The 24,122-nt window shown below is 44.0% G+C and overlaps 1 protein-coding gene across 1 annotated transcript in view; it reads right to left on the reverse strand.

Annotated features, from left to right (window-relative positions):
• The window catches only part of LOC136625606 (uncharacterized), a 532,926-nt gene that overhangs the window by 500,902 nt on the left and 7,902 nt on the right, over positions 1 to 24,122 (reverse strand). Inside the window, exon 3 of the mRNA XM_066599945.1 lies at positions 1,242 to 1,294. Coding sequence (XP_066456042.1) covers positions 1,242 to 1,294 — 53 coding nt within the window. The remainder of the gene's footprint in view (positions 1 to 1,241; positions 1,295 to 24,122) is intronic.

The raw sequence follows: 24,122 nt of genomic DNA on the forward strand, positions 1-24,122 counted from the left end.
CTTCCATTGAAGGCTGCGGATTCCGTGGGAAAAGCGGGAGTTTAAAAAAAAACAAACCTGCGCTGCGCATGCCCGACAGCGAGCCGGGCAGACCATCCGCAGTACAGAAAAAGAAGACACTGATAGGTACACAGGGTACTGGAATTTGTGCATTGCCATGTGCATTTGGCCTAAGTCTTTCCTTTATATTGGAGGGAAGAGAAAGAAGGAATGAGGAAGGAGAAGGTTGCTATGAATTTAGCTTAGTAGTTAGCATTGTTGACGTTCAGTCCTGGAGTCCTAGGTTCAAATCTGACCAAGGACAACATCTGCATGGGATTTTCTTTGGTGAGATTTGTACCTAGGACTCCATCACTGGAATGCAACAGTGCTTACCACTGAGCCACTATGCATCTTTTTCCTTTAGATGGGGAAGGGAGAAGAAACAGAACATATAAACTCCATTCGGATGTTGTCCTTGGTCAGATTTGAACCTAGAACTCCACTGCAAGGCAACAGTACTAACCACTATACCACCATTCTTCTTATACCTTCTTCCTTCCTCCTCTGAAGAAAGGAGGAGCATGTTGGCTCAGTGGTTAGCACTGTTGTCTTGCAGTAATGGAATCCAAGGTTCCAATCTGTCTGAAGGCAACATCTACAAGGAGTTTTCCAATTCCATGCAGATGTTGTCTTTGGTCAGATCTGAACCTAGACCCAGCACTCCTAGTCAACAGTTCTAACTACTGAGCTATATCCATTGAAGAGGAACCACCACGACTAGGTACTTGTTTGAAGGATTTTTATGAACTTCTGGTTTAGCAGAAACAAACCTCCCGAGGTTCGGGTTCTCACCGGTAATAACAATGTTTGACCCGAATTCGAGCTTTACAGATTCGGGTCGCTCATCTCTATTCAATACATAAACACCAGAAACTGCCATATTATGATTAGTAGGGGCCGAGGTGAGTTTATTCTTTTTCCACATAGCAGCACTTCCATCCACCTGCAGTAAACTGCAACAGAGCTGCACTCGGGTAAATGGGCGTAGTTTCCTACACTGGAGATGGGTGGGAGCATCGCTGTGCAGTAAAAGTCTGTAAAAAAGTTGCATTCAGCATTTTAAATTTATTTAGCCGTTTCAGAGCCTCAACATGTTGTGGATTCTTGGGGTTAAAAATTCCAATATTATGAAGGAACTGAGCCGAAGATAGATCTTTAAAACTCATCGTATTCATCCGAAGGCCAAAAACATCTCTTACCATCCGATCAATGAGAATGTAGCCGTGATCCTCTTCACTGTTGTAATTGTCAGCTGCAAAACATAAAAAGCGTAAAGAAGGTACATTTTATATATTATTATATTAAAACAAAAATGCAACTCACTGTCCTGTGCAGGATACTAGCAGGGGGAAGGGCTTTCTGCTACACGTCCAGGCCACTTCTACCTGGCAAATAGTCTTAAATAGGAAATCTACAATATTTTCAGTGATATTAAAAAAAAACTTACCAAAATTATAAGTATAAGAAATTCTAAAGCACAACATGTGTCTATGGCAACTAATTGCCTCAGTCTGACCCCAGACTAAACTTCATAGAGAAATGATTATTCCCCTCTCCACCGTGATCTATAGGTAAAATGCACCCTGCTACTTCAAAATATTAATCATTCTCAGGGGAAGATTTATTTTCAGACATATCCTGGCCAACACTGACTGACGAACAATGTGAAGTATTGAATTTACGTGTCCCAATTGGAAATTAAAGAGTGCATAAAAATATGGGAAATAATAAAGCTCCGGGACCAGACGGGTATACAGGGGAATCTTATAAAATACTAAAAGATCAGATGGCCCCATTGCTTGAGACTTTGTTCGACGGGTATACGCGTGACAATCCAATTCCCTCAGGATCGAGGGCATAAGGGTCCGGGGAAGAACAGTAAAAACCATGCTATTTGCAGATGATATCTTGTTAGCACTTGTTAGAAATCTGATTTGCCGCATGTCTTTGCCCTATTGGAAGCTTTCGGGAAGCTGTCAGGTTTCAAAGTAAACACCACTAAATGTGAATTGTTGGATATGTCTCCCTGAGGCCAAATTACTGATGCAGACTTCAAAAGTTTCCCTGTCAGTATGGCCAAAACCCATATCAAATACCTGGGTATAAATATAGGTAAGAAGCCGGAGTCGCTTTATATACTCAATTATTCACCAACAATACTCAAAATAATAAAGGAGTTACATAGGTGGAGCAATCTCCAGCTTTCCTTCATGGGCAGGTGCCACCTGATAAAAATGATTAGCTTTCCAAGACTTCTTTACCCATTGCAGACGATACCACTTTTACTTCAAAGACGGGACCTGTGAAAACTGCATACGGCTCTCGTGGCCTTTGTGTGGTCACGCAAACGACCTCGCATAGCTTTGAGTAAATTAATGCTCCCAAAAGTAGAGAGGGACTTAATTTTCCAGACATTCGGTTCTATAATGTGGCTAGCCTCATGAGACATTCTTTGGACTGGCTAAGGGGTTCCAACGATTACTCGAATATTGACCTAGAAGCGGATCTATTTAACCCATGGAGTCTATATTCCCTATTACACACAAGCTATACTAGTCTCCCAATAGAATGTAAACACTCTATTACGGCAAAAGACACCATAGCAGCCTGGAAAATAGCTCGCAGGAGATACGGATTGTCATTTAAAATCTCCAAACACATGGACTTGTGGTAACACCCAGAATTTAAGGAAGAGAGGGAAAACAAAATGTTTGAAATGTGACGGCACAAAGAGATTATGAAAGTCCAACATCTCCTTCATCCAGAATGCCCCAGATACAAGACCTTTAAAGAAACGTGTGAGGAATTTGGTTACCTTCAACCCACTTTCTACCATTCGCACAAGTACACAGTTTCCTTCGGGAAAGACTAGCTGATATAGCCAAGGAAGTAATACTTAACCCAATAGATATCTTGGTTAAAAACTACTCATATAAACACTCAATTTCAAAATTGTATTCCAAATTTACAGAGGATTGGGGGATGAAGAACAACTCAGGCTTATTCAAAAAATGGGCATGAGAGTTCCAAGATCCAGAGTTACTCCAGGGAATAGTTGAGAGTTGGGCTTCGGTGAGGCAGGAAGTAACAAATGAAATATGGAGGGAAACCTACTTTAAGATAATTCATGGAGCTATATATGGGTTTGACAAACCACAGAACCCCAGCGGTCCAGTAAGACTACAAGCATGTCCTAGATGCTCACATCCAAAATCTGACTTTCTACACGGCATATGCGTTGCCCTAAGATGCAGAATTATTGGGTGGGGGTTCAAAAACTGATCCAGGATAAGGAGGGGCAGCTTTTGCGGGTTAGTTTAAATGTTTCAGGTATAGATGTTGATATTTTGCTATTGTTTCTATAATAGGGGGGTTAAGATGGTTGGAGGGTAGGAGAGGGAGGTAATGGGTAGAAATATAAAGGGGAAGGAATATGTATGGGCAGGGTAACACTTTATGCACAGAAAATGTTAAACTGGAAAGCTGAAGTGGACATTTAATATTGTAACGGCAATGTATATTATGTGATCAAAAGCTTTGTGTAACTGATGAGACCTGCTTATGTATGTTCTCTCTTTTAAATGCCAATAAAAGAAGAGTTTTAAAAAAATATATATATTATCATTTGGACTCATCAGTTGAGTAGGACCAACTATGTGGCTAAATCTGTGGAAACCTATTGTAGAAAGTGTGCTCCAGGAGAGGGGTGGCAGCGACACACTGGACTCCAAACCAATTCACGGCAAACTTTATTCTTTTCAGCACATCAAACCAACAGTGTCCTTTACCATAGCATAGGCACCGCGCAGGGTGCTCCAGTCCACACAAGCATAAAGTCAGTTTGCACCACACCAAGTGTACAGAGGTTTCTCTCCTCAAGCTGTCAGGCCCTGACTTCCTGGAGCTGCAGTCTTTTATGCTCCAGTAATGAGGTCAGGGCCTACAGCTGCGCTTCCAGAGAACTAGGGTGAAGCTCTGGACTGGAGCGCCACCCTGTCCAGACTAAAAGCCTGGGAGGGAGGTATACTCCATCCACAACTTCACCCTTTGCATGTCTACACTATATACTAAAGTGCTGTGGGTGCAGCTACCTAGTCACACCAATTGCCTAGCAGTGACTCAAATGGGAGCACACACTAGCTTGTTTTACTTGACTATATTGTCAGCTGCCAGAGGGGAAGGAAGACCGATTGGGCCCAAAGCCCGCCCTTAACAGAACAAATTAGCAGCAGCACCAAGAAACTTTTTTTTTCTGTTTTCTGCTACATTTCAGGGATAAGATTGTCACTATGAAAGATCATTCAAGTTGGTAACAGTGTAAGGCCTCACACAGTGTGTTTACAAGACTGGAATACACATATTCCCTGCATTTTCAGTATTTTGCACACGGAAAAAACTGTGATGTCTGCGTATTTATGTGCGCAATAAAAAAAAAGCAAAATGGTGTAGGAGATTTCTCCTGCCTTCCTGCCTAAATACACAGTAAATACATGTTTATTCACTGCATATTTTTTACTGCTCTCATACAGATATTTTTAATCCATAGTAGGAACTATAAGAGAGCATGCTGTGATTTATTTTTCTCACAGCTGTGAAAAACGCAGGTCGGATTGCCTCTAAACAAGTCTAGGGAGATTCAGCACTGCGTAATACGCAGCTAATGTACGCCCGCGTGAGTGAGCCCTAAATTAAACTTTTGATGGAGCAAAGATGATTTGATTCCACATAGATGTCTATTCATGTTGCAAAGAGATTAATATAGTTTTAGCTTAGACCAAATGAAGTCAAAATTGTTATATCTAACTTCATTAGAAGCTATAGTAAAAACAATGGGGCAGATGTACTGTTGAAAAAGCAGTGGTTTTCTGGGACAAATTGCGCAAGAAAACGGTCTTAAATGCTTTGCAGCAAAATGGTAGTATGTTTTAGGCAGTATGGCAAGGGGGTTCACTCGCCTGTGGATTACTGTCTTTTGCCTTTCAGCCGGAATGGACACCACACATATACAATACTCCAGAGTCGTGATTTCTTTAAAACTGGCACCTGCCAGCATTTATTTCACATCAGCACAGCAAACATATGTACACAGCATGCAACACAAAGTCAACACAAACCCACAGAGCCACCGTCACTATCCCACTCGGGGCATCTGGAGGGCGTTCTCCTCTGTCAAATGACCTTTGACCTTACTAGTCCAAACTGGACCTCAGGCTAGCAATCCTTCTAGCTACACTGAGCCTTAACTTCTCCCCTAGGTGTAGCAGGATCTACTCGTTTTATATTAGTTCCTGCCTCAACCATAGGTCTTAACCCTTTTTTTGCAGTACCAGAAGTCCTGTCTGTAGCCCTCTATTGGCCCTTCTGTGTACTGCACGTCTACAATAGTTTCAGACAATTTGCAATGCATTCGAATAAGGGTTATGGTTTCATGGTTGCTGTTGTTGGTCATTTAGTCGTTCACGATCCTCAGCGACCCAAAAGGCAAGCTCACTCCATGTTTTTCAGTTTTGCACAGCTTCTTTCAGTAGTGTGATATCCATGCCACCATCAGCTCTGACAGTATCAGCCATCATGTTCTTTGGCAGCCAGGCCTTCTTTTGCCACTTATCTGTCCAAGCATTATATAGATATTTCTAGCGACTCTGTTCGGATTACATGGCCAAAATACGTTAGTCTGACTCTGGTCATCTTGCCCTCCAGTGATATATCAGGTCCTATATGATTCAGGACTTCTCTGTTTGTTATTCCGTCATCCAGGGCATACGCAGCTTTCGCCAGCACCATAGCTCAAACGCATCAATCCTCCTTATATCAGCTTTATTCACAGTTCAGCTTCCACATTCATACATGGATATGGGGAAACCGATGGTTTGCACTATCCTGCGTTTAGTTGCTATACCAATATCCCTACTTTTCCAGATTTTGTCAATGTTTAGCATTGCGCTTCACCCCAATGCTATCATACGTTTTATCTCTGGCAAAGATTCTCCAGCCTGGGCAATTTGAGCTAAGGAAGATGAAGTCTCACACACATTCTATGACCTTATTGTCGATTCTGATTTGAATTTGGCCATTTTTTGCAGTTGTCATAATTGTAGTCTTCTTTAAATTCAGGTAGAGCCCTATTTTTTCACTTTCAATTTTAATCTTTCATATTAGCTGCTTCAGACCTGCTTCTGTTCCTGCAAGCAGAGTTGTGTCATCCGCATAACGGAGATTGTTGATGTTTCTTCCACCTATTTTCACCTCGATTTCCAATTTGTCTAGGTCCATTTTACGCATGATCACTTCCGCATATAGGTTAAACTAGAAGGGTGAGAGGATGCAGCCCTGTCGGATGCCTTTGCCCATCCCAAACCAGTCTGTGTCTCCATACTGGGTTCTTACAGTGGCTTTTTAATTGGTATAAAGTGATTTTATCAGCTTGACAAGATGTGCTGATATGCCCAGTTCTTGTAGGGTCTGTCATAGCTTGTCATGGTTGACACAGTCAAAGGCCTTGATGTAGTAAATAAAGCACATGTATATATTTTTTTGTTATTCTGAAGCTTTTTCCATGGTCCATTACAGGTTTGCAATATATTTGCAGGTGCCGCATTCTCGATGAAATCCTGCTTGCTCATCAGGGAGTGCCGCTTCAACTACTGACCTCAGTCTTTCCTGTATAATTTTGAGAAGGATCTTGCTTGCATGCGGAATGAGAGCTATTGTTCGGTAGTTGGAGCAATTCTGTGAGTCACTTTTTTGTATAGGGATGAAAACGGATCTTTTCCAGTCCTATGGCCATTGTGTGGATGCCCAGACTGCCTGGCACAGCGCTGTGATGGTTTTTACTGGTACTGGCAGCAATAGCTCTGCCAGTATGTTTTCTATGCCCGATGCTTTATTTTTGGCTAGCGGTTTCATTGCCATAACTACTTCTCACTCCATAATGGACAGCTTCATGTCCACAGGCTCCACCTCATGCAATGGTCCAGGTATGTGGTTGCAGGCATATAGTTCCTCTGAGCATTCCCTCCACCTATCCTTGATACTCTGTCGGTTATTCAGTTCCTTCCCATTTTTGTCTTTGATTGTGCTATTGCGTGCCAAGAAAGGTTTCTGGGCCATCTTGACCTGTGAGAATAGGCCTCACATTCGACCTTTCATGGCTTCTGCTTTGAGTTGCTTGCAACGCTCATTCCAGTCCATTTCCTTGCCGCTCACGGAAATTTGGAATTTAGTTGCCGAACCTAGTCTTTGTTGCCGGCATCCTTTGCTGCTCTTCTTTTATCGGCTATTCTGAGGGTTTGCTCGGACAACCAATAGCGTCGTTTTTCCTGCTTCTTATAGGTGAGGTGCTTACTGGGCGTTTCCATAACAGTGGACTGTATTTTGTGCCGTAGTTCCTCTGGATGCTTTTCTGATGTGTCAAGCAGTTTGAATCTGTTTGCTACCTCATTAGTGTATGATTGGAGGATTTTAGAAGTTGTTGAATTTTCTCAATGGAGCACCTTTCTGAACGCTTTGGATTTTAATCCTGATCTTGGCTGCAAGGAGTTCATGATCAGTGCCGCAGTCAGCACAAGGAAAGGTTTTTATTGCAACGACTGAACTTTGCCAACAATGATTACACAGGATGTAATCAATCTGATTTCGATGAAGGCCATTGGGAGATGTCCACATGTACAATCGGCATTTGGGTTGCATAAACCATGTGTTTGCTACCTGAGCCGATTTTCTTGGCAGAACTGTACAGAGTGATCACCGGCGTAATTTCTTTCACCAAGCCCGAATCTTCCTGTGATGATTGCTTATGGCTGGCTGAGTACTAAATGCTACATTATGCACCAGGCATTGCACCCAAATCTGGTGTACACTAAGCCAACTAATAGGTGATATAAAGTTACACTAGAAAGTTTAAAAATTTCATCAGATTAATCAGCCGGCATGAGTCACTGTGATAAATATGGCACTTTTTAATGTCAAAGCTTCCACTATAACTGTTAAAACGGGATTAGTAAATCCACCCCAGAATCGCTAATTCTGTTCCTGCAAAGCCTGTAAGATTTAGGGATTTGGACGAAAATATAACCACCCTATATTTAAAAAATAAATAAAATTCAAAAACGAACTGTTTGGAGACTTCACTAATACTTCCAACCCTTTCGCTTTTTGAAGCTGTAGTTCTGACCCTCAAAATTCTGTCTGCATTTCTGGATTACAAATGACGGTGGTGATTAATTTTATATAACGCCATGAAGACTTCTGGCTCATTGGTTGCTTGAATAAAGGATTTTTACTCTAATAATTTCAAAGTAACTTCTTAGGTTCCCAGAATTATTCTCAAAAGAAATGAATACATTTATGTCCTTAATAATCAATTAATAAGAAAATGTCACTCCACCAGCAAAAGTTAGCGAAAGTTAAAACTGACCATTTTCTTTTGAGCCAAGGAATTCGTAATTTAAAAAAAAAAGAAGAAAACTTCACCCCTTCAGGCACGATTTACCAACGGGTACAATTAACTAGTAAAGAGCCAACGGAGGTATGATTTTTATTCCGACAATCAGCGAGGTAATTAGTGAAATGCTTGCAGCCTGTTTCCTGGCTGGCTGCCTGAACATGTTTCCATGGCAGTGGATCGTTAATAAGACATAATGACTCACTCAAGAGCATCCCTTCAAGGGAAAAGTCGCTTCAAGAAAACAAGATTTATATACCACACCATGGGATTTTCTAGGGCAAATCATGTAAGAAATTGTCGACAGCACAGAAGGCCGTACCTGATGGCATGTGTGATCGCTGGGGACAATGAGCTATCTCAAAGCAAAAAGAGTCTGTATTGCCTATGGCATCAGACCCAGGAGCCAGCAACCATGCCAAACACACAGAAGCTAGAATAAGTGCAGAGCGGAGAAGCGCACACAGATGTCCATAAACCATTAGGATACCATTGTGATTTATGACTGTCTATATCTCCAGAGTGATGTGTGACATTTTATTGGCGATTTCACGACTTACTACAGGGCAGAAATATAATTCCTTTATGATTAGCACATGTTCATTACGGTGGGATCATGATTACTACTTAGTACAATAATAATCCATTCAGGCTTTTACGTGACACCCCATCACAGGTATGATAAAACACAGCTACAGAACAATTTTATTGAAACGCTCAGACAGACGTACTTGGTAGCCTAAAGCAGGATACATGGAGATGAGACTGAATAATGGGGTAAGGTTAAAAAGCTTTCACATAAAAATTATTATGTCGTGTCTAAATTTGAATACGCACAATTAGTGTTAAGCGCTGAATGAAATAAGCGGTTCATGGTGGGATCAGGCTAAATTCACCAATATCATCCAGAATCAGGATCAACGATTCTGACTCCCATTAAAGTGGGAGTAAAAATGTGGTTCACTAAATTGTTCTCCAAAAGGTCTCCAATGCAGCCAAAGCCCGTCAAATTGCATGGGTTTACAGCCACACATCTGGGGAACACTAAGCTTCTCCCAGAAAATTGGTATAAATAGTTGTGTGGGAGTTACTTTTAAAGGGGTTCTGACATGAATAATTTTTTTATGCTTTAGCAGCCATTGTTCCCTGGTCTGCCTAATGGACCCAGGGAACCCATGGGTTAATGGCTGCTAAAGCATAAAAATCTTATACTTACCGGTTCTCCTGTTGTTGTTGACATCGGGGGGTCATCTCCCGGCAGCATATTAGCACTTTCTGCTTCGGTTAAGCAGCCTGACTAGAGCCACCTGATTGGTGCACGCTGTGCAGTCACGTGGTGCTGAAGAGCCAATCAGGTGGCTCTAATCAGCAGCGCTGCTTAACCTAAGCAGAAAGTGCTAGTATGCCTCCCGGCAGGCAGTCTTCTTCCTCCAGCAGCCGCGCCGCTCCGGGATCGCGCGCATGCGCAGTGGAGAGGTGCCCTCTGACAGGAGTCAGGACGGGCTGCGTCTCCACTGCACATGCGCAGCACTCCGGAGTTCAGCCAGGACGGACGGGCCGCCCACAGCAAGCACTGCTTGTGACGTGCTTGCTGTGGCGGTCCGTCCGTTGACCTCGGAAGTGCCTGACGGACGGACCAGAGCAGGAAGCGGTCTTTTTGACCGCTCCTGCTCTGCTTTAAAGGCACAGAAGAAGATGCCGGCTGGAGGGGACATGCCTGGCGATCGGGCCAGGCCAGGCAAGGTGAGTACAATTTTTTTTTTTTCATGTCAGAACCCCTTTAAGCCTAGATGTGTCACTGAGAACAAAAGAAGATCCACATAGGGCAGTGGTGGCGAACCTATGGCACGCGTGCCGGAGGTGGCACGCAGAGCACTCCCTGCTGGCACGCGCCGCCAATGGCCGCTCACCACTTGTGAGTACCAAAAGGCCGCGGCTCCCCGGTAATCTTGTATTATGTCGCCACCAGAAGTTAGGGGTGGCGACACAATACAGGGGTTTGGCATGTTGTAACACCCCCAGCTTCTGATAGGCTGGGGGTGTGTGTGGCCTTACCAGGGGAAGCGGCAGCGGCCGACGGAGCAGAGGGAGCAGCGGCGGACCGAGCAGGGAGAGCAGCGGCGGACCGAGCAGGGAGAGCAGCAGCGGCAGCAGCAGGAACGCTGAAGGGAGCGGCGTCGGCAGCAGAGGACAGAGTGCAGGCGGCATGAGCACAGCCACTGACAGTGGAGGGAGCGGCAGTGGCAGCTGGAGAGCAGGACACAGAGCAGGACACAGAGCGGCTGCAGCACAGACTTGGGGTACGCTGTGGGTTGTCGCTATAACTCTGGGGGCCGCTGTGGGGTGTCACTATTACGCGGGGGGCCACTGTAGTATGTCGCTATTATGCGGGGGGCCGCTGTGGGATATCGCTATTACTACTGGGGCCGCTATGGGGTGTCACTATTACGTGGGGGCGCGCTGTGGGGTGTCACTATTACACGAGGTTGCGCTGTGAGTGTCAGTATTGAGCGGGGGTGCGCTTTGGGGTGTCAGTATTGCACGGGGGCGCTGTGGGGTGTCAGTATTAACGGGGGGCGCTGTGGGGTGTCACTATTACGCGGGGGGCCGCTGTAGTATGTCGCTATTATGCGGGGGGCCGCTGTGGGATGTCGCTATTACTACTGGGGCCGCTATGGGGTGTCACTATTACGCGGGGGCGCGCTGTGGGGTGTCACTATTACACGAGGTTGCGCTGTGAGTGTCAGTATTGAGCGGGGGTGCGCTTTGGGGTGTCAGTATTGCACGGGGGGGCGCTGTGGGGTGTCACTATTACGCGGGGGTGCGCTGTGGGGTGTCACTATTACACGAGGTTGCGCTGTGGGTGTCAGTACTGAGCGGGGGTGCGCGGGGGGCGCTGTGGGGTGTCACTATTATGCGGGGGTGCGCTGTGGGGTGTCACTATTATGCGGGGGTGCGCTGTGGGGTGTCACTATTATGCGGGGGTGCGCTGTGGGGTGTCACTATTAGGCGGGGGCGCACTGTGGGGGTGTCACTATTACGCGGGGGCGCGCTGTGGGGGTGTCACTATTACGCGGGGGCGTGCTGTGGGGGTGTCACTATTACGCGGGGGCGTGCTGTGGGGGTGTCACTATTACGCAGGGGCGCGCTGTGGGGTGTCACTATTACGCGAGGGGTGCGCTGTGGGGTGTCACTATTACGCGAGGGGTGCGCTGTGGGGTGTCACTATTACGCAGGGGTGCGTTGTGGGGTGTCAGTATTACGCAGGGGTGCGCTGTGGGGTGTCAGTATTACGCAGGGGTGCGCTGTGGGGTGTCAGTATTACGCAGGGGTGCGCTGTGGGGTGTCAGTATTACGCAGGGGTGCGCTGTGGGGTGTCAGTATTACGCAGGGGTGCGCTGTGGGGTGTCAGTATTGCGCAGGGGACCGCTAAGGGGTGTCACTATTATGTGGGGGGCGCTGTGGGGTGTCACTACTATACTGGGGGCAGCTGGGAGGTGGGGTCACTATTACCGCTGGGGTATGTTTACATGTGGCTGAAATGGGCACGGCTGTTTTAAAATAGACAGCGTGCAGATTTTGACTGCTTTCTGGATGCAGAAATGCTGCAGAATTTTCCACAGAAAGTTCCGCTGAGGACATTCTGCAGTATTTCTGCATCCAAAAAGCAGTCAAAATCTGCACGCTGTCTATTTTTGAAGCAGCCCTGTCCTTTTTTAGAATGACAGGGGGGTAAAATCATACGTTGTGATAAGCCCTGCCCCCTGACGTGTCAGTACTTTGCGGTAAATAAGTGGGTTTTGGGTTGCAGTTTTGGCACTCAGTCTCTAAAAGGTTCGCCATCACTGACATAGGGTCTCCTAGATCAGAAATTGTGCCAAAGGAAGACAGCAGATGTGCTGCTTGTTTTAAAAGCAATGTCATACATTTCTCAAAGGATAAATTCTACCAGATGAACAGAACACTTAAGCATGGACCTCCTCCAAGGAAAAGCTATAGAGCTACAGTGGTTTCTTGTGCTTTGAAAATTTTCGTTTTGGGAGAATGAGAGGAAACATGGTGGATGCAGGAGATGGAGAGCACCAACAGCACCTTAAGGCACAGTGTGGTCTTTGATATAAATCTATGCTCAGTCATATGTGATTAAAAGTTACCAGTTTGCTAACTAATCAATGTAATCTGCAATGGGGGCGCAGACGTCAGGTGAAACCCATGCCTGGTTCATTTTTATAAACATCAGGAGATCCACATGGTCTGTGAACAGGCAGATGTGTCTGTGAGTTATCACATGACCAGCTGTGCTGAACACTCTTCTGACAGCTCACTGGCAGCTGGGCAGGCAAGCACTTCTAAAGTTCTGCTTGGAAACCCAGAAGTTAATAGAGCCAACATGACGTCCGAGTACATCCCTGTGGGAGCTGACACAATCTTGGCCCATCATGGATAATGACAAAGTCGTATTCTGTGCTACAAACAGAATACTATGCCACTTCTCTGTTAGACTTCCTTGCCACCGGTAATGGTGTTGCTGTTACGGCTTACTGCTTTGTATGTTATGATCCAATGCAGATGCATCCATGCGGCCATGGGGAAATGCTCTGCTCAAGTTGCCTAACAGTTTCTCCTCCTGTTAGTGCTGCATTTTGAGGTCCCTCTTCCCTGCCAGAATGAGATTTGTCATTTACGCCTTGTATTAGGAATCAAGGAGGGTGACCACGAGTAATAATCTGATGTTTTGATGTAGGCTATACAACAATCCTTCTGCAAGCACTGCAGGATAGAAGCACTCCTATTTCTCAAAGTGCCTAAGGGTGATGGCTCACATTCCTCATAGTCAGACATAAGAGTGTCCTCTGACTGGTCCCACCATTCATGTAGAAAAGCTGGAGTTACTGATGGATGGAAGGAATGTTGCGCAGCCTCCTCCACAGCCTCTGGACCTATATTATTCTCCTCCTGACCTTCCCCATCCATCCTTCCCTATGGGTGGAGATATGTATTTCCTCCTTTCTTGCCTAAAGCCACCCTCCCTGCGGCATTGTGTAATGACAGACTGGCCAGAGATTTGGGAGATTGATATCCATTCCTCCTCCAACAACACATTATTGACCCCAATTTCCTGTGGCGTCTGTTCCAGCAGGCAGGCAACAGGGATGGTCATAATGGTTAGTGCATCATTACGACTGGCCATTTTGGTCACTTCCTCAAAGCAGATCTCAGATCTGCAGCCACTCCACAGACATCAAGTGAATTAACTCCATGCAGCACCTACTAATAACATACACCATCTGGTACTCTGTGATCATTCTCTACTGCTAGCTTAGCCACTATAACATATACAATGTGGAATTCTATGGATATCTATGTCAATGTGGAGGGTGTTGAAAGGTGGTATTTTTTTTATGTTCTCATAGCTGGAGGATGGAGCGGTGACTGCTGATCTGGGACACACTGGAATATGGGGAAGATAATGTCAGTGAAGGTGGTGGTGATGGTGACAGCCTGGTCATGAATTGCTTACCGCGGATGACCACTCTTCTGGCATCCCCTGCAGTTTTATAAAATTCCCAAGCTGCACAAGTTCTGTGAGCAGACCTAGTAGAGGGAGGGTGCTCATGGCCAACTGGTGCAGACTGACTGCTGTGTGAACTGCAACTGGGAAGAAGAAGAGGGGGTGGTACTTGAGGCATGCTGTGTCATCCACTCTACGACCTGCTCTGCGTGCTGCGGATGCAATGCACTGACAGAACCGCTTCTAAGGAATGGCAGTGGGCTTGCCTCTTTTCCTGCAGAATGTGAAGTCATTACTTCAGTAGGAGCTGGTTGAAGTGCCAACTTGGCCTGTCCACTACCACCTCCACCACCATCATCGACACATATCTTACCCCTTGCTTTCTTCATTTCCTTTTTATGTAGTTCTTTTTTTGCTTACGATTACAATTACAAAACATTTGGGACTCTGTATAACAAAGAGCTACATCTGCACATGGCTTGCAATCAGCGATGAGAGAGATGTTGTCGGACATGGCAGTCAACCCCACAACGGCCAAAGCCACAACTGTGGGGTTCGGAAGGGTTGTGTGAACCTGGCTTTAGGAATTAAATGTCAACGATTATTGGACTTTTCACATTGTTTTACTAAATTATCACTGCAAGGTGAATGTCGGTAAACACGCTTGTTTTTTTTTTAGGTAAAAGATTGTGAAGTACTGTATAGATTGCAAATACCCTCTGCTAGCAGTAATAGGAATGATAAAGGCAATCCTAAAGGAACCATTGTAGTGGGAAGTAGGAAGCTGTGAAGATGTATTTATGCGGCTATGAGTGAGCTGGTTACGGTCTGTACCAGGCACATCACTTCAGGCACAGAATGAATCTCACTGGAGGACAAGACACTACTCAAAGCTAATTGACATTTGTAGAATGACTATTCTCATGTAAAAAGTGTCTGGTCTGGGCTATGAGGAGCGTTTTAACGAAAAGGTCAATTGCCTCTGGTTCATATTATATATTAAGATAAAGCCCTGGAGTCACAATAGCTGCATTATGGCAGTATTTTGCTACCTACCTCTATACTGTGAATGTGAACTTTTACCATAATTTGGAATTATAATATATGTTAGTACTGTATAATAAAAATGTATTTATCTGAACGTATTAAAAGAAATTTATATGACCTTTCTTGAATTAGTTCTAATTAGCCTGAGTGAGATAAAAGGGCGTCTAATTATGTTAATTAAAAAGAAAAGCATTTGGTAAAATGGAGATATATCCCAGCTCTACCATAGAGGTCATATGAAAATATGAACTAGGTTATGCATTAAAAAAAACACCTTGGGGCGCACTTTAAAGAGTGCTTGCACCTTGACCTTTGGAAGGTTTCTGCTCTGTCACCCATTTTCGGCTTCTTCCAGCAGCTGAAAACGACCTCCTACAGCGCTATATAAGCCCTGTTAGGGGCAGTCTTCAGCTGCCAGAAGGAGCCGAAAACAGCCGACGGAGCAGAAGAGTTCTGAAGGTGAATGTGCAGGTATTCTTCAAACATTATTTTAGGAATCTGCATGATCTACAATTTCTAAATATACGTATTACCCAAACCACTGTCTAAGAAGGAAGGAGCAATTCCAATTCTTTTTTTGTTTATATTCTTTTCATTGGAAAGACCTGAAAACATAAAATTGTACATCGCTTGACACAACAGGTTTTCAGGAGGTTCCGAAAAAGAGACAAACATAGCAATCAACACTATGAAAATCAATTGTTATAAGCCAGTTGTATATGTATAAAATCTTAAAGTAGTTAAACTAGAAAATACTCCTGACTGAGTAGAATAAAAAGAGGTATAAAATGCCAGGATGGTAAATAGAGCTTAACTAGACCTTCCATTACTCCAAAATCATGGCACGGAGGGGACAACACGGTAGGAAGATAACGGAAATAAAAGGGATAAAGAGCAGAAGGAGACTGCAATGCAAGATCCCCCATTTGAGGTGTTCTCTCTGAAGCTAATCAATGGTTGCTATCATTCTACACATTTGTCCTAAGTTCTCAGCTCCGGCTAAGTCCTCAAACCTGAACATTTCTTTGACTTCTTTAAAGCAAGCACTTATTGATGGGGGCTCTTTATTTGTCCAATTCAATGAAGTAAGCAACCTAGATGCTTGTGCCAGCTGGGTGACAAGATTGTTTCTCCTCAGCATCCAGCTGGGTTGAGGATGCCAGAGAACAGACACCTTTAACTAAATGGAGGGTGTACAGATCAGTTTCACAGACTTCTCCATTTCCCTCCAAATGACAGAACTAAAAGGATATGTGGCGCTTGTGGCAGTAAGAATGACATGCAGAGTATTCTCGAGTTTAGTATGATTACAGCGATACCAAATGCATATATAACACTTTCAAAAAGTAAATAAACTTTTTACTTAAACAAAAATTGCTTTTCCTCTCAATATTTTAATACCCCTTTAAGGCCCCCCTAACATGGACACTTTTTACCGTGATTAGCGCGGTACAACGCTACCGTTGTTTACAATGGGAACGCTCACACAGGCACAGATAGCCGCTCGATTGCAGTACTTTTCAGCACCGCGATTTTCAAGCGATGCATGTTCTATTTTTGGGGCGTTTCAGCGTTTTTAAACGCTGTGCATCGCCCATTGAAATGAATGCTGCCGCGTTTTTGACAGCATTAACCCCTTGAGTGGCACGCCCGGAAAAGTTCCGTGACGAGCTCCACTGCTCATAGCAACATAGCCCGGAAGATTTCCGGGCTATGTATCACTATGGGAGCTGCAGAGCACAATGCCACAAGCTGTGACAGTGAGCTCTGCCTGCACAGACCCTCAGAGATCAAAGCAAGGGCTTTGAAAAAACAGCAGAAGATATTGCCGACATGTCGGCAATGTCCTGCTTTGTTTACAGGTTGCCATAGAGACCATCGGCTTGTCAGAAGCAAGCCGATGGTCTCTGTGGCAGGGAGAGCTGGTTGTTAGCTGTCAGAGGACAGCTAGGTACCTGCTCTTACAGCAGAGATCAGAGAAAACCTCCGATCTCTGCTGTGTTAACCCTTTGCATGCTGCAGTCTATGTGACTGCAGCATGTAAAGGGCTGTCACTGCAGCATGTAAAGGGCTGTCACTGCAGCATGTAAAGGGCTGTCACCATCGGACCCCTGGAATGTGATCAGGGGTCCTGATGGGTCCCTGTGGAAGTCCCCTAAAGGGACAAAAAAAAATAAAAAATGTTAAAAAAATTAAAAAAAAAAAAAAAGTAAAAAAATGATTAAAAAAATAAAAAAAACACTTGTCTCCCTTTACTTTGTAAAAAATCAAAAATACAATCACACATGTGGTATCCATGTGCGTCGTAATGACCCAGAGAAGGAAGTTAATACATTATTTAACCCCTTAATGACATGGCCCCTTTTTTCTTTTTTCCCCATTTCTTTTTTTCCTCCCCCCTGTTTAAAAAATCACAACTTGTCCCGCAAAAAACAAGCCCTCATATGGCCATGTCAATGGAAAAATGAAAAAGTTATGGCTCTTGGGACGCAACTGCAAAATTAGTTGAAATTCAATGATTAGACCATTTTAAAAAACCTGCCCTGGTGGGCACGACAGGGTGGTAGGAAACCTGCCACTCAAGGGGTTAAACGCCCTAGCTACACTATGTGGAAAAAAAGGGAATACTCACCTAGCAGGCACCGTCCAGGTCCCTAACGGCTTTGGTGAAGTGGTCAGCCTCCGACAGATCATCTCTTGCTGGTAACCGGGTTGAAAACCCCGCCTCCAGCAAGAGATTATTCTGATTGGCTCTCGACCATTATGCTCAGCCAATCAGAGCCAATGCTTGATGAACCAATCACAGCCATTTGCAGTGCTCAGCCAACCAGAGCAATCTCTTGCTGGAGGTTGGGTTTTCAACCCTGTGACCAGCAAGAGATGCTCTGTCGGAGGCTGACAACTTCATCGAAGCCTGCAGCAATGCCGGGGAGCAGCGTCAGGAACCTGGATGGCACCTGCTTGGGAACTATTCCATTTTTTTTTCCAGCTTCCTTGGCAGCTGAAAACATAGCCAAAAATGCTGGGAAAATATATGCCATCGCTGCTGAAACCACAGTAAAAGCAGCATTGAAAATGCTGCGTTTTTGCAAACACCTGTGTGAGGGAGGCCTTACTTTATATTTTGGTGTTGGTCCTATGTGAGAGCTTTTCTTTTTTTTTTTGCGGAATAATCTGAAGTTTTTATTAGTATAATTTTGAGGTAAATACCGTATTTTTCTTTCTATAAGACACACTTTTTTCCCTCCCAAACGTGCTTATAAAGCAAATGTGCCAAAATTCGGACCTAGCCAGCAGCTGTGTGATAAGTATCAAACGTCCTTATCACACAGCTGCTGGCCGGGCCCGCTCCATAGCAGGGGAGTAGAACAGTTCTCTTTCTCCTCTGCACTGCCACCTGTATGTGCTGCTGATTGGAGGTGAGCGCTGGGGGAAACTGCTGCTGCTGCTCCGCCACCTCCACCAATCAGCTTCCTCATGCCGTACCACCAGTGCCACTATTACAGAGCTCCACTGCTCCTGCTGTGGAAGAGAAAAGAAAGGCGTTATAGTGGCCCTCCGTCGCCCTGTAGTATCCCCTGCACTGTCACCTAATGTCCCTGGGTAAGTTCAAAATATTTTTTCCCTATTTTCCTCCTCTAAAACCTTGGTTTGTCTTATCAGGTGCGCCTTATAGAGCGAAAAATATGGTATATCTTTTGATCACCTTTCATTACATTTTTTTGGGAGTTGGAGTAATCGGACAAAACAAATAATAATAATTCTGGCAATTTTTTTTACGATATATTTAATAGTTCGAACTTTTATTAATATGGCAATAACAAAATACTTTATTTTTCATTATTAATATTTTTAATGGGAAAACTGGGAGGGTTGAACTTTTACATTTTTTAAAATAAAAATATTTAAACTTTTTCTACCTTTTTTCAAGCCCATATAGGGGACTTGAACTTGCGATCATTTGATTGCTTGTGCAAGACGGACTTAAAAGGCATTTATGCATGGTAATCCCAGGAGCTTACACTTTTTGTCAGTCTGCAATTGGCACCCTATGACCATGTTATGGAGGAGCGAAAAGGGGTTTAGACACAAGGTCAATTTTGACCATGACAACTAACTACTTTACGGCCACAATCAGAGCTACTGTAACTTGGATGACATCCTTCCTGACCACATGACAAATAGTTAGGTTATTCAGGAAGGGGTTAATGTATTGGCTTTATCCCGCACAGGTGACTCAGCATTACTGTGGTGCAAACATGTTTGTTCACGTGAAGATATACAAATCTTTACAGCGTGCTAATGATACTGCTATAAAGATATATAAATCAGAAATAAAAAATAATCTATCCCTTGAGACAGAAGTTTCTTTCAAAGTAAAGTACAAGAAGCAAGAAGAACTGAAGTGTTTTTCCCTTCTTAGACACTTAGGACATATCACTTCTATGGGAATTATTGCAACAACGTAAAACAGCAAGCTCAGCTTTTTGCATTAACTCTGCCGCCTCTCAATTCCACTGCGGCCTGGATGTGGCGGCCAGTACCTTGCCAGCCAGGATTTAATTGGGAACCCTCGTTTCTAGAGCTAGATGAGGGTTCCAGAGGAGGGACAGAATATGCTGTAGATATCTAAGATAGAATAACCCTTTAATGCCTTTGAATGAAAAACACCTCGCATCCGCATGTGAAACGCATGTTGGCAAGCGCATTGCTCTCGCCCATGTGAGTATAGCCTAGCAGTCACATTAAAATTGGAAAAACTCTCCTGAAATGTCAGTTTTTTATTGTAGATTTTGAACTCATACTTCACGTAATTATGTGGCTTTAAGTCTATTTTTACCCCTTAGTGACAGGGCCAGGTCGGATTCAGACTACGAAATATCGTAGCAGAATTAGACCCAGCGCCCCCCAGAGACCCTAGAATCACCTCTCCGGATCCACTGTGAGTGTCTCGCCCAGGAAAGCCAGCGCGCATGCGGAATTCAGCGCATGACGGGCCAGCGCTAGGCTGTGACACGGATTCTCCGCAGTGCTCACAGTGGAAGAATTGCAGGACGGACAGCTGCCAATGACTGCAATGCAAGCTGTCCAAGCAATTTTCCGCACAGAATAGAACATGCTGGGAGTCTTCCCCACTCTGCGCAGGGGAGAATCGGTTAACACAGCATGTCTATGGACGGACATTGCTGTGGAATTTACGGTGGGAGTCTGACCACAAATTCCGCAGCAATAATCCGTCCGTGGGCATTCGGCCTTAAGAACCAGTAAATTATTTTTTCCTTTTGTGTTCACAACTTCTCTTTATTTTTTCATCAATGTAGCTGTATGACAACTTGTACTTTGCGGGACCAATTCTAGTTTTTATAGGAACTAATTTCAGCTATATTTAATGTATTGAATAACTTATTAATTATATTTTTTGCTGGGGCAATAGGAAAATAAAGTAATTTTTCCCACAAAAATGTATTCTATGGTGTTCATCCTGCAGTATAAAGATTATGGTACCTTTATTCTACAGGTCATTATGATTATGACAACATCACATTTATAGAGGCTTTATTATGTTTTACCACTTCTGTACAATATTAAGACACTTTTTTTTAATGAAAAGGTTTTGTGACGCCTGGATGAGGCTTGTTTTTTTAGAAGACAATTTGTACTTATTATATGTGCTATTTTGAGGTATGTACAACTTCTTAATTGCTTTTAATTAAGGTTTTGAGGAAGTGAGATGAACAGCAAACTGCTATTTCGGCATTGTTTTTTTTTTCAATGACATTTACTTGGCTGGATAACTAATGTAATATTTCACAGTATAGGTTGTTACGCATGTGGCGATACTAATTATGTGCTATTCAGTTTTTATCAATATTTTAAGAATCATGTAAGGGGTAAAACAAAAATTCTAAAAATAAAACTAAAATAAAGACTTTTTAATTATTACAAAAAATGTTAAAAGTAACAAAAAAAAACAAAAACTGGTTTTCCCAGTTGTCACAAGAAACAAAATTAAAGTGTAAAAACTGGTATTGCTGATATCGTAAAGGTCCAGTTTATTAAAATATGACATTATTAATACTATAAGGGTGCATTCAGACGACCGTATATCAGCTGGGTTTTTACGCCCAGCCGATATACGGCGTCTCTCTCTGCAGGGGGAGGAGGCTGGAAGAGCCGAGAGCAGTGCACTGAGCTCCCGCCCCCTCTCCACCCCCTCTAAACTATTTGCAATGAGAGGAGGCGGAACAGGGGCGGGGCTAAGCTTCGGGAATTAGCTCCATCCCGCCTCTCCTCATTGAAAATAGTGCAGGGGGGTGGAGAGGAGGCAAAGAGGGGGCGGGAGCTCAGAGCACTGCTCCTGGCTCTTCCAGCCTCCTCCCCTGCAGAGAGAGGCGCCGTATACCAGCTGGGTGTGAAAACCGAGCCGATATACGGTCGTCTGAATGCACCCTAAGGTGAACACTGTCAGAAAAAAATTCAATGCCAGAATTGCCCTTTTTTCGCCACCCCCTCATTTAAGAAACAAATTGTATAGCGTTCATCGTTGAGTCGGGGCACGCATTTACACTGCACGATAATCAGTTACATTCTCACTGGATGCCAGAATATGAACAATTTATCAGCCTGGGTAAAAGGGCTCTACACAATTAGACAACTTGTAATGATTCATTAGTTCAGCTGTGTTTATGCAGTCTGGGAGATCCTCCTTAGGTCAATGTATCTAATGTCATTTCCATCCTGCTAGTTTATCATCATTAGACCATGCACACAAAACAGTTTGTTCTGTAAAATGTTAATTATGATGCTATAAAAATGCATCAGTGCGCTGGCCAGTAATAAAGCCTTCTTATCAGAGCATGCCAAGACAAGTGAACCGACACTGGAAATCAGAGATAAAACAGTGCTATGGAAGAATAGAGAGAAGTCACTAAAGGGGTTTTCCAGGAAAATACTATTGATGAGCTATCATCAGGATATCATCATCAATAGTTGATCGGCCAGGGTCTGTCACTCGGGACCCCGACCGATCAGCTGAGCGGGCACATGCTTTCAGCACTGCTAATACACAGAGTGGTATGTAGTGGTCGGCGCTTGAAACTGTAGGCACTCCCATTGATTTCCAACCTCTGTGTATTTGGAGCAGAAGTCTGCACGCTGACCTCCCATATAGTGGTCGGCGCTTGTAACTGCAGGCATGGCCTCTGTGTATTTGCAGAGCTGACAGCATGCGCCGCTCAGCTGATCAGTCGGGGTCCCGACCGGCGGACCCTGGCCGATCAACTACTGATGACCTTTCCTGGAAAACCGCTTTAAGAAAAGAAAAACAATATTAAAACCCTACAAAATATTTTACAGTTAACTATGGCATAAAGTATCAAAAGTAGTAATACTTTCCCAATTCCCTTCTATTCCTGTTCCGATGCTTCCCTTTTCTCACTGTTCTCCAGCAATGTAATGCTAACATGAGATGTTACAACTGAAGCCAATCACTAATGGCAGTGATGACCTCAGTGGCGTCAACACATGACCACAACAGCCAGTGATTAGTGGCAACAGTCACGTGTCAACAAGCCACGTCGCCACAAGAATAGGCTAAACTTAGTCAAGGACCAAAAGCAAAGGTGGGCAACTTGGAACGCGATTGGGACCTCAGATTTGGCCCTTAACTCCATTGGAAGGCCATCATCATATCCACAGACAACTGGATCTACTTTTCCCCTAACTGGCACCTTTACTTACAATGTACTTAACTACAATGTACTGCAATGTTGTAAATCAAGTTAGCACAACATGACAGTCACGGTAGTTGTCCAGTTATAAATAATTGATGGCCGCAGGACAGTTCATTACTAGTAGATCATCAGGGGTCAGCCACTTGAGACCCCTGCTAATCAGCTACTTATTAGGATGGTGCACTCATGCACCAGGATGATTTCTGCAGGAAGCAGACAGTTCCGTTTCTACTGCAGTGGCCAGGCTTGGTGTTACAGTCCATTCACTTCAATGGAAACTTTGCCTGCAATACCAAGCCTGACCACTGCAGAGAAAACAGAGCTGTCTGTTTCCTGCATAAATCAGCTCAGTGCACAAAGGCACTACCACAGAGAACAGCTGATCAGCAGAGCAGAGGTCACAGGTGACAGACCCCCACTGATCCTGTGAAAAGACAATCAAAAGTTTATAATTGGAAAACCCCTTTAGTGATTGCTATATCTATACCTTGTTTTTTTTCCTTTGCAATACACAGTATCTTTTGTAAAAAAAAATATATATATATTAGTCAACGGATTTTAATTTTAACTGGATTCACACTTTTTTTTAAACTAAGGCCAATGGTTGGAAGATTTAAGAATCAGTTGAAATCTGCTGAAACGTATCTAGTTGTGATTGAGCATTCCATCAGGTTGTTCTACAGTAACCAAAATGCAATTATATTGCACCCTTAGGCTAATTTTACATGGGGAGCGCAATATAGAGCCGAGTTTTAAAATCCGATATCTCGCTCGCCCATGTAATATTGGGAAGACACGATTTTCCTTCGGATGCAAGGTGTTTTTTTGTGTCAAAAATGCCTCGGAACACTTCGGAACTGTTTTCAATGGGAAACCTCGCATTGCATCGCACTCGCGTGCACCTCACAGGCCATGAAATGTTTTTGCCGGCCCCATTAAAAACAATGGGCGAGGCATTCTGAAGGAACGCCTAAAGATAGCAGCGCAATTTTTTCCCTCACCGCTATGCGTGAAAAAAAGAAAATTGCTCATTTGAATGACCCCATTCAAAAGAATGGCGTTCATTTTCGTGCAAAATCTATGCGTCTCGCAATGCATAAATCTCACGTGATTTTCTCGGGCCGTGTGAAAACAGCCTTAGAAAGAGGTAGCCAGGATCATGAAATGAAAACCATTCTGTCCAATTAAAGATGTAGGTTAGGATTTGTGCATGACTTTTTTTTTGCATGGAGGCATAGCAGGCCTCCATATGCTACCAATCTCACGTGGAGTCATACACAGGTTTCTGTTGGATTTCATACACTACACATCTGTCAGAGAATAAAATAAGATATGGAGAAAAATC

The sequence above is a fragment of the Eleutherodactylus coqui genome, chromosome 4, assembly GCF_035609145.1.
Source record: "Eleutherodactylus coqui strain aEleCoq1 chromosome 4, aEleCoq1.hap1, whole genome shotgun sequence".
NCBI lineage: Eukaryota > Metazoa > Chordata > Amphibia > Anura > Eleutherodactylidae > Eleutherodactylus > Eleutherodactylus coqui.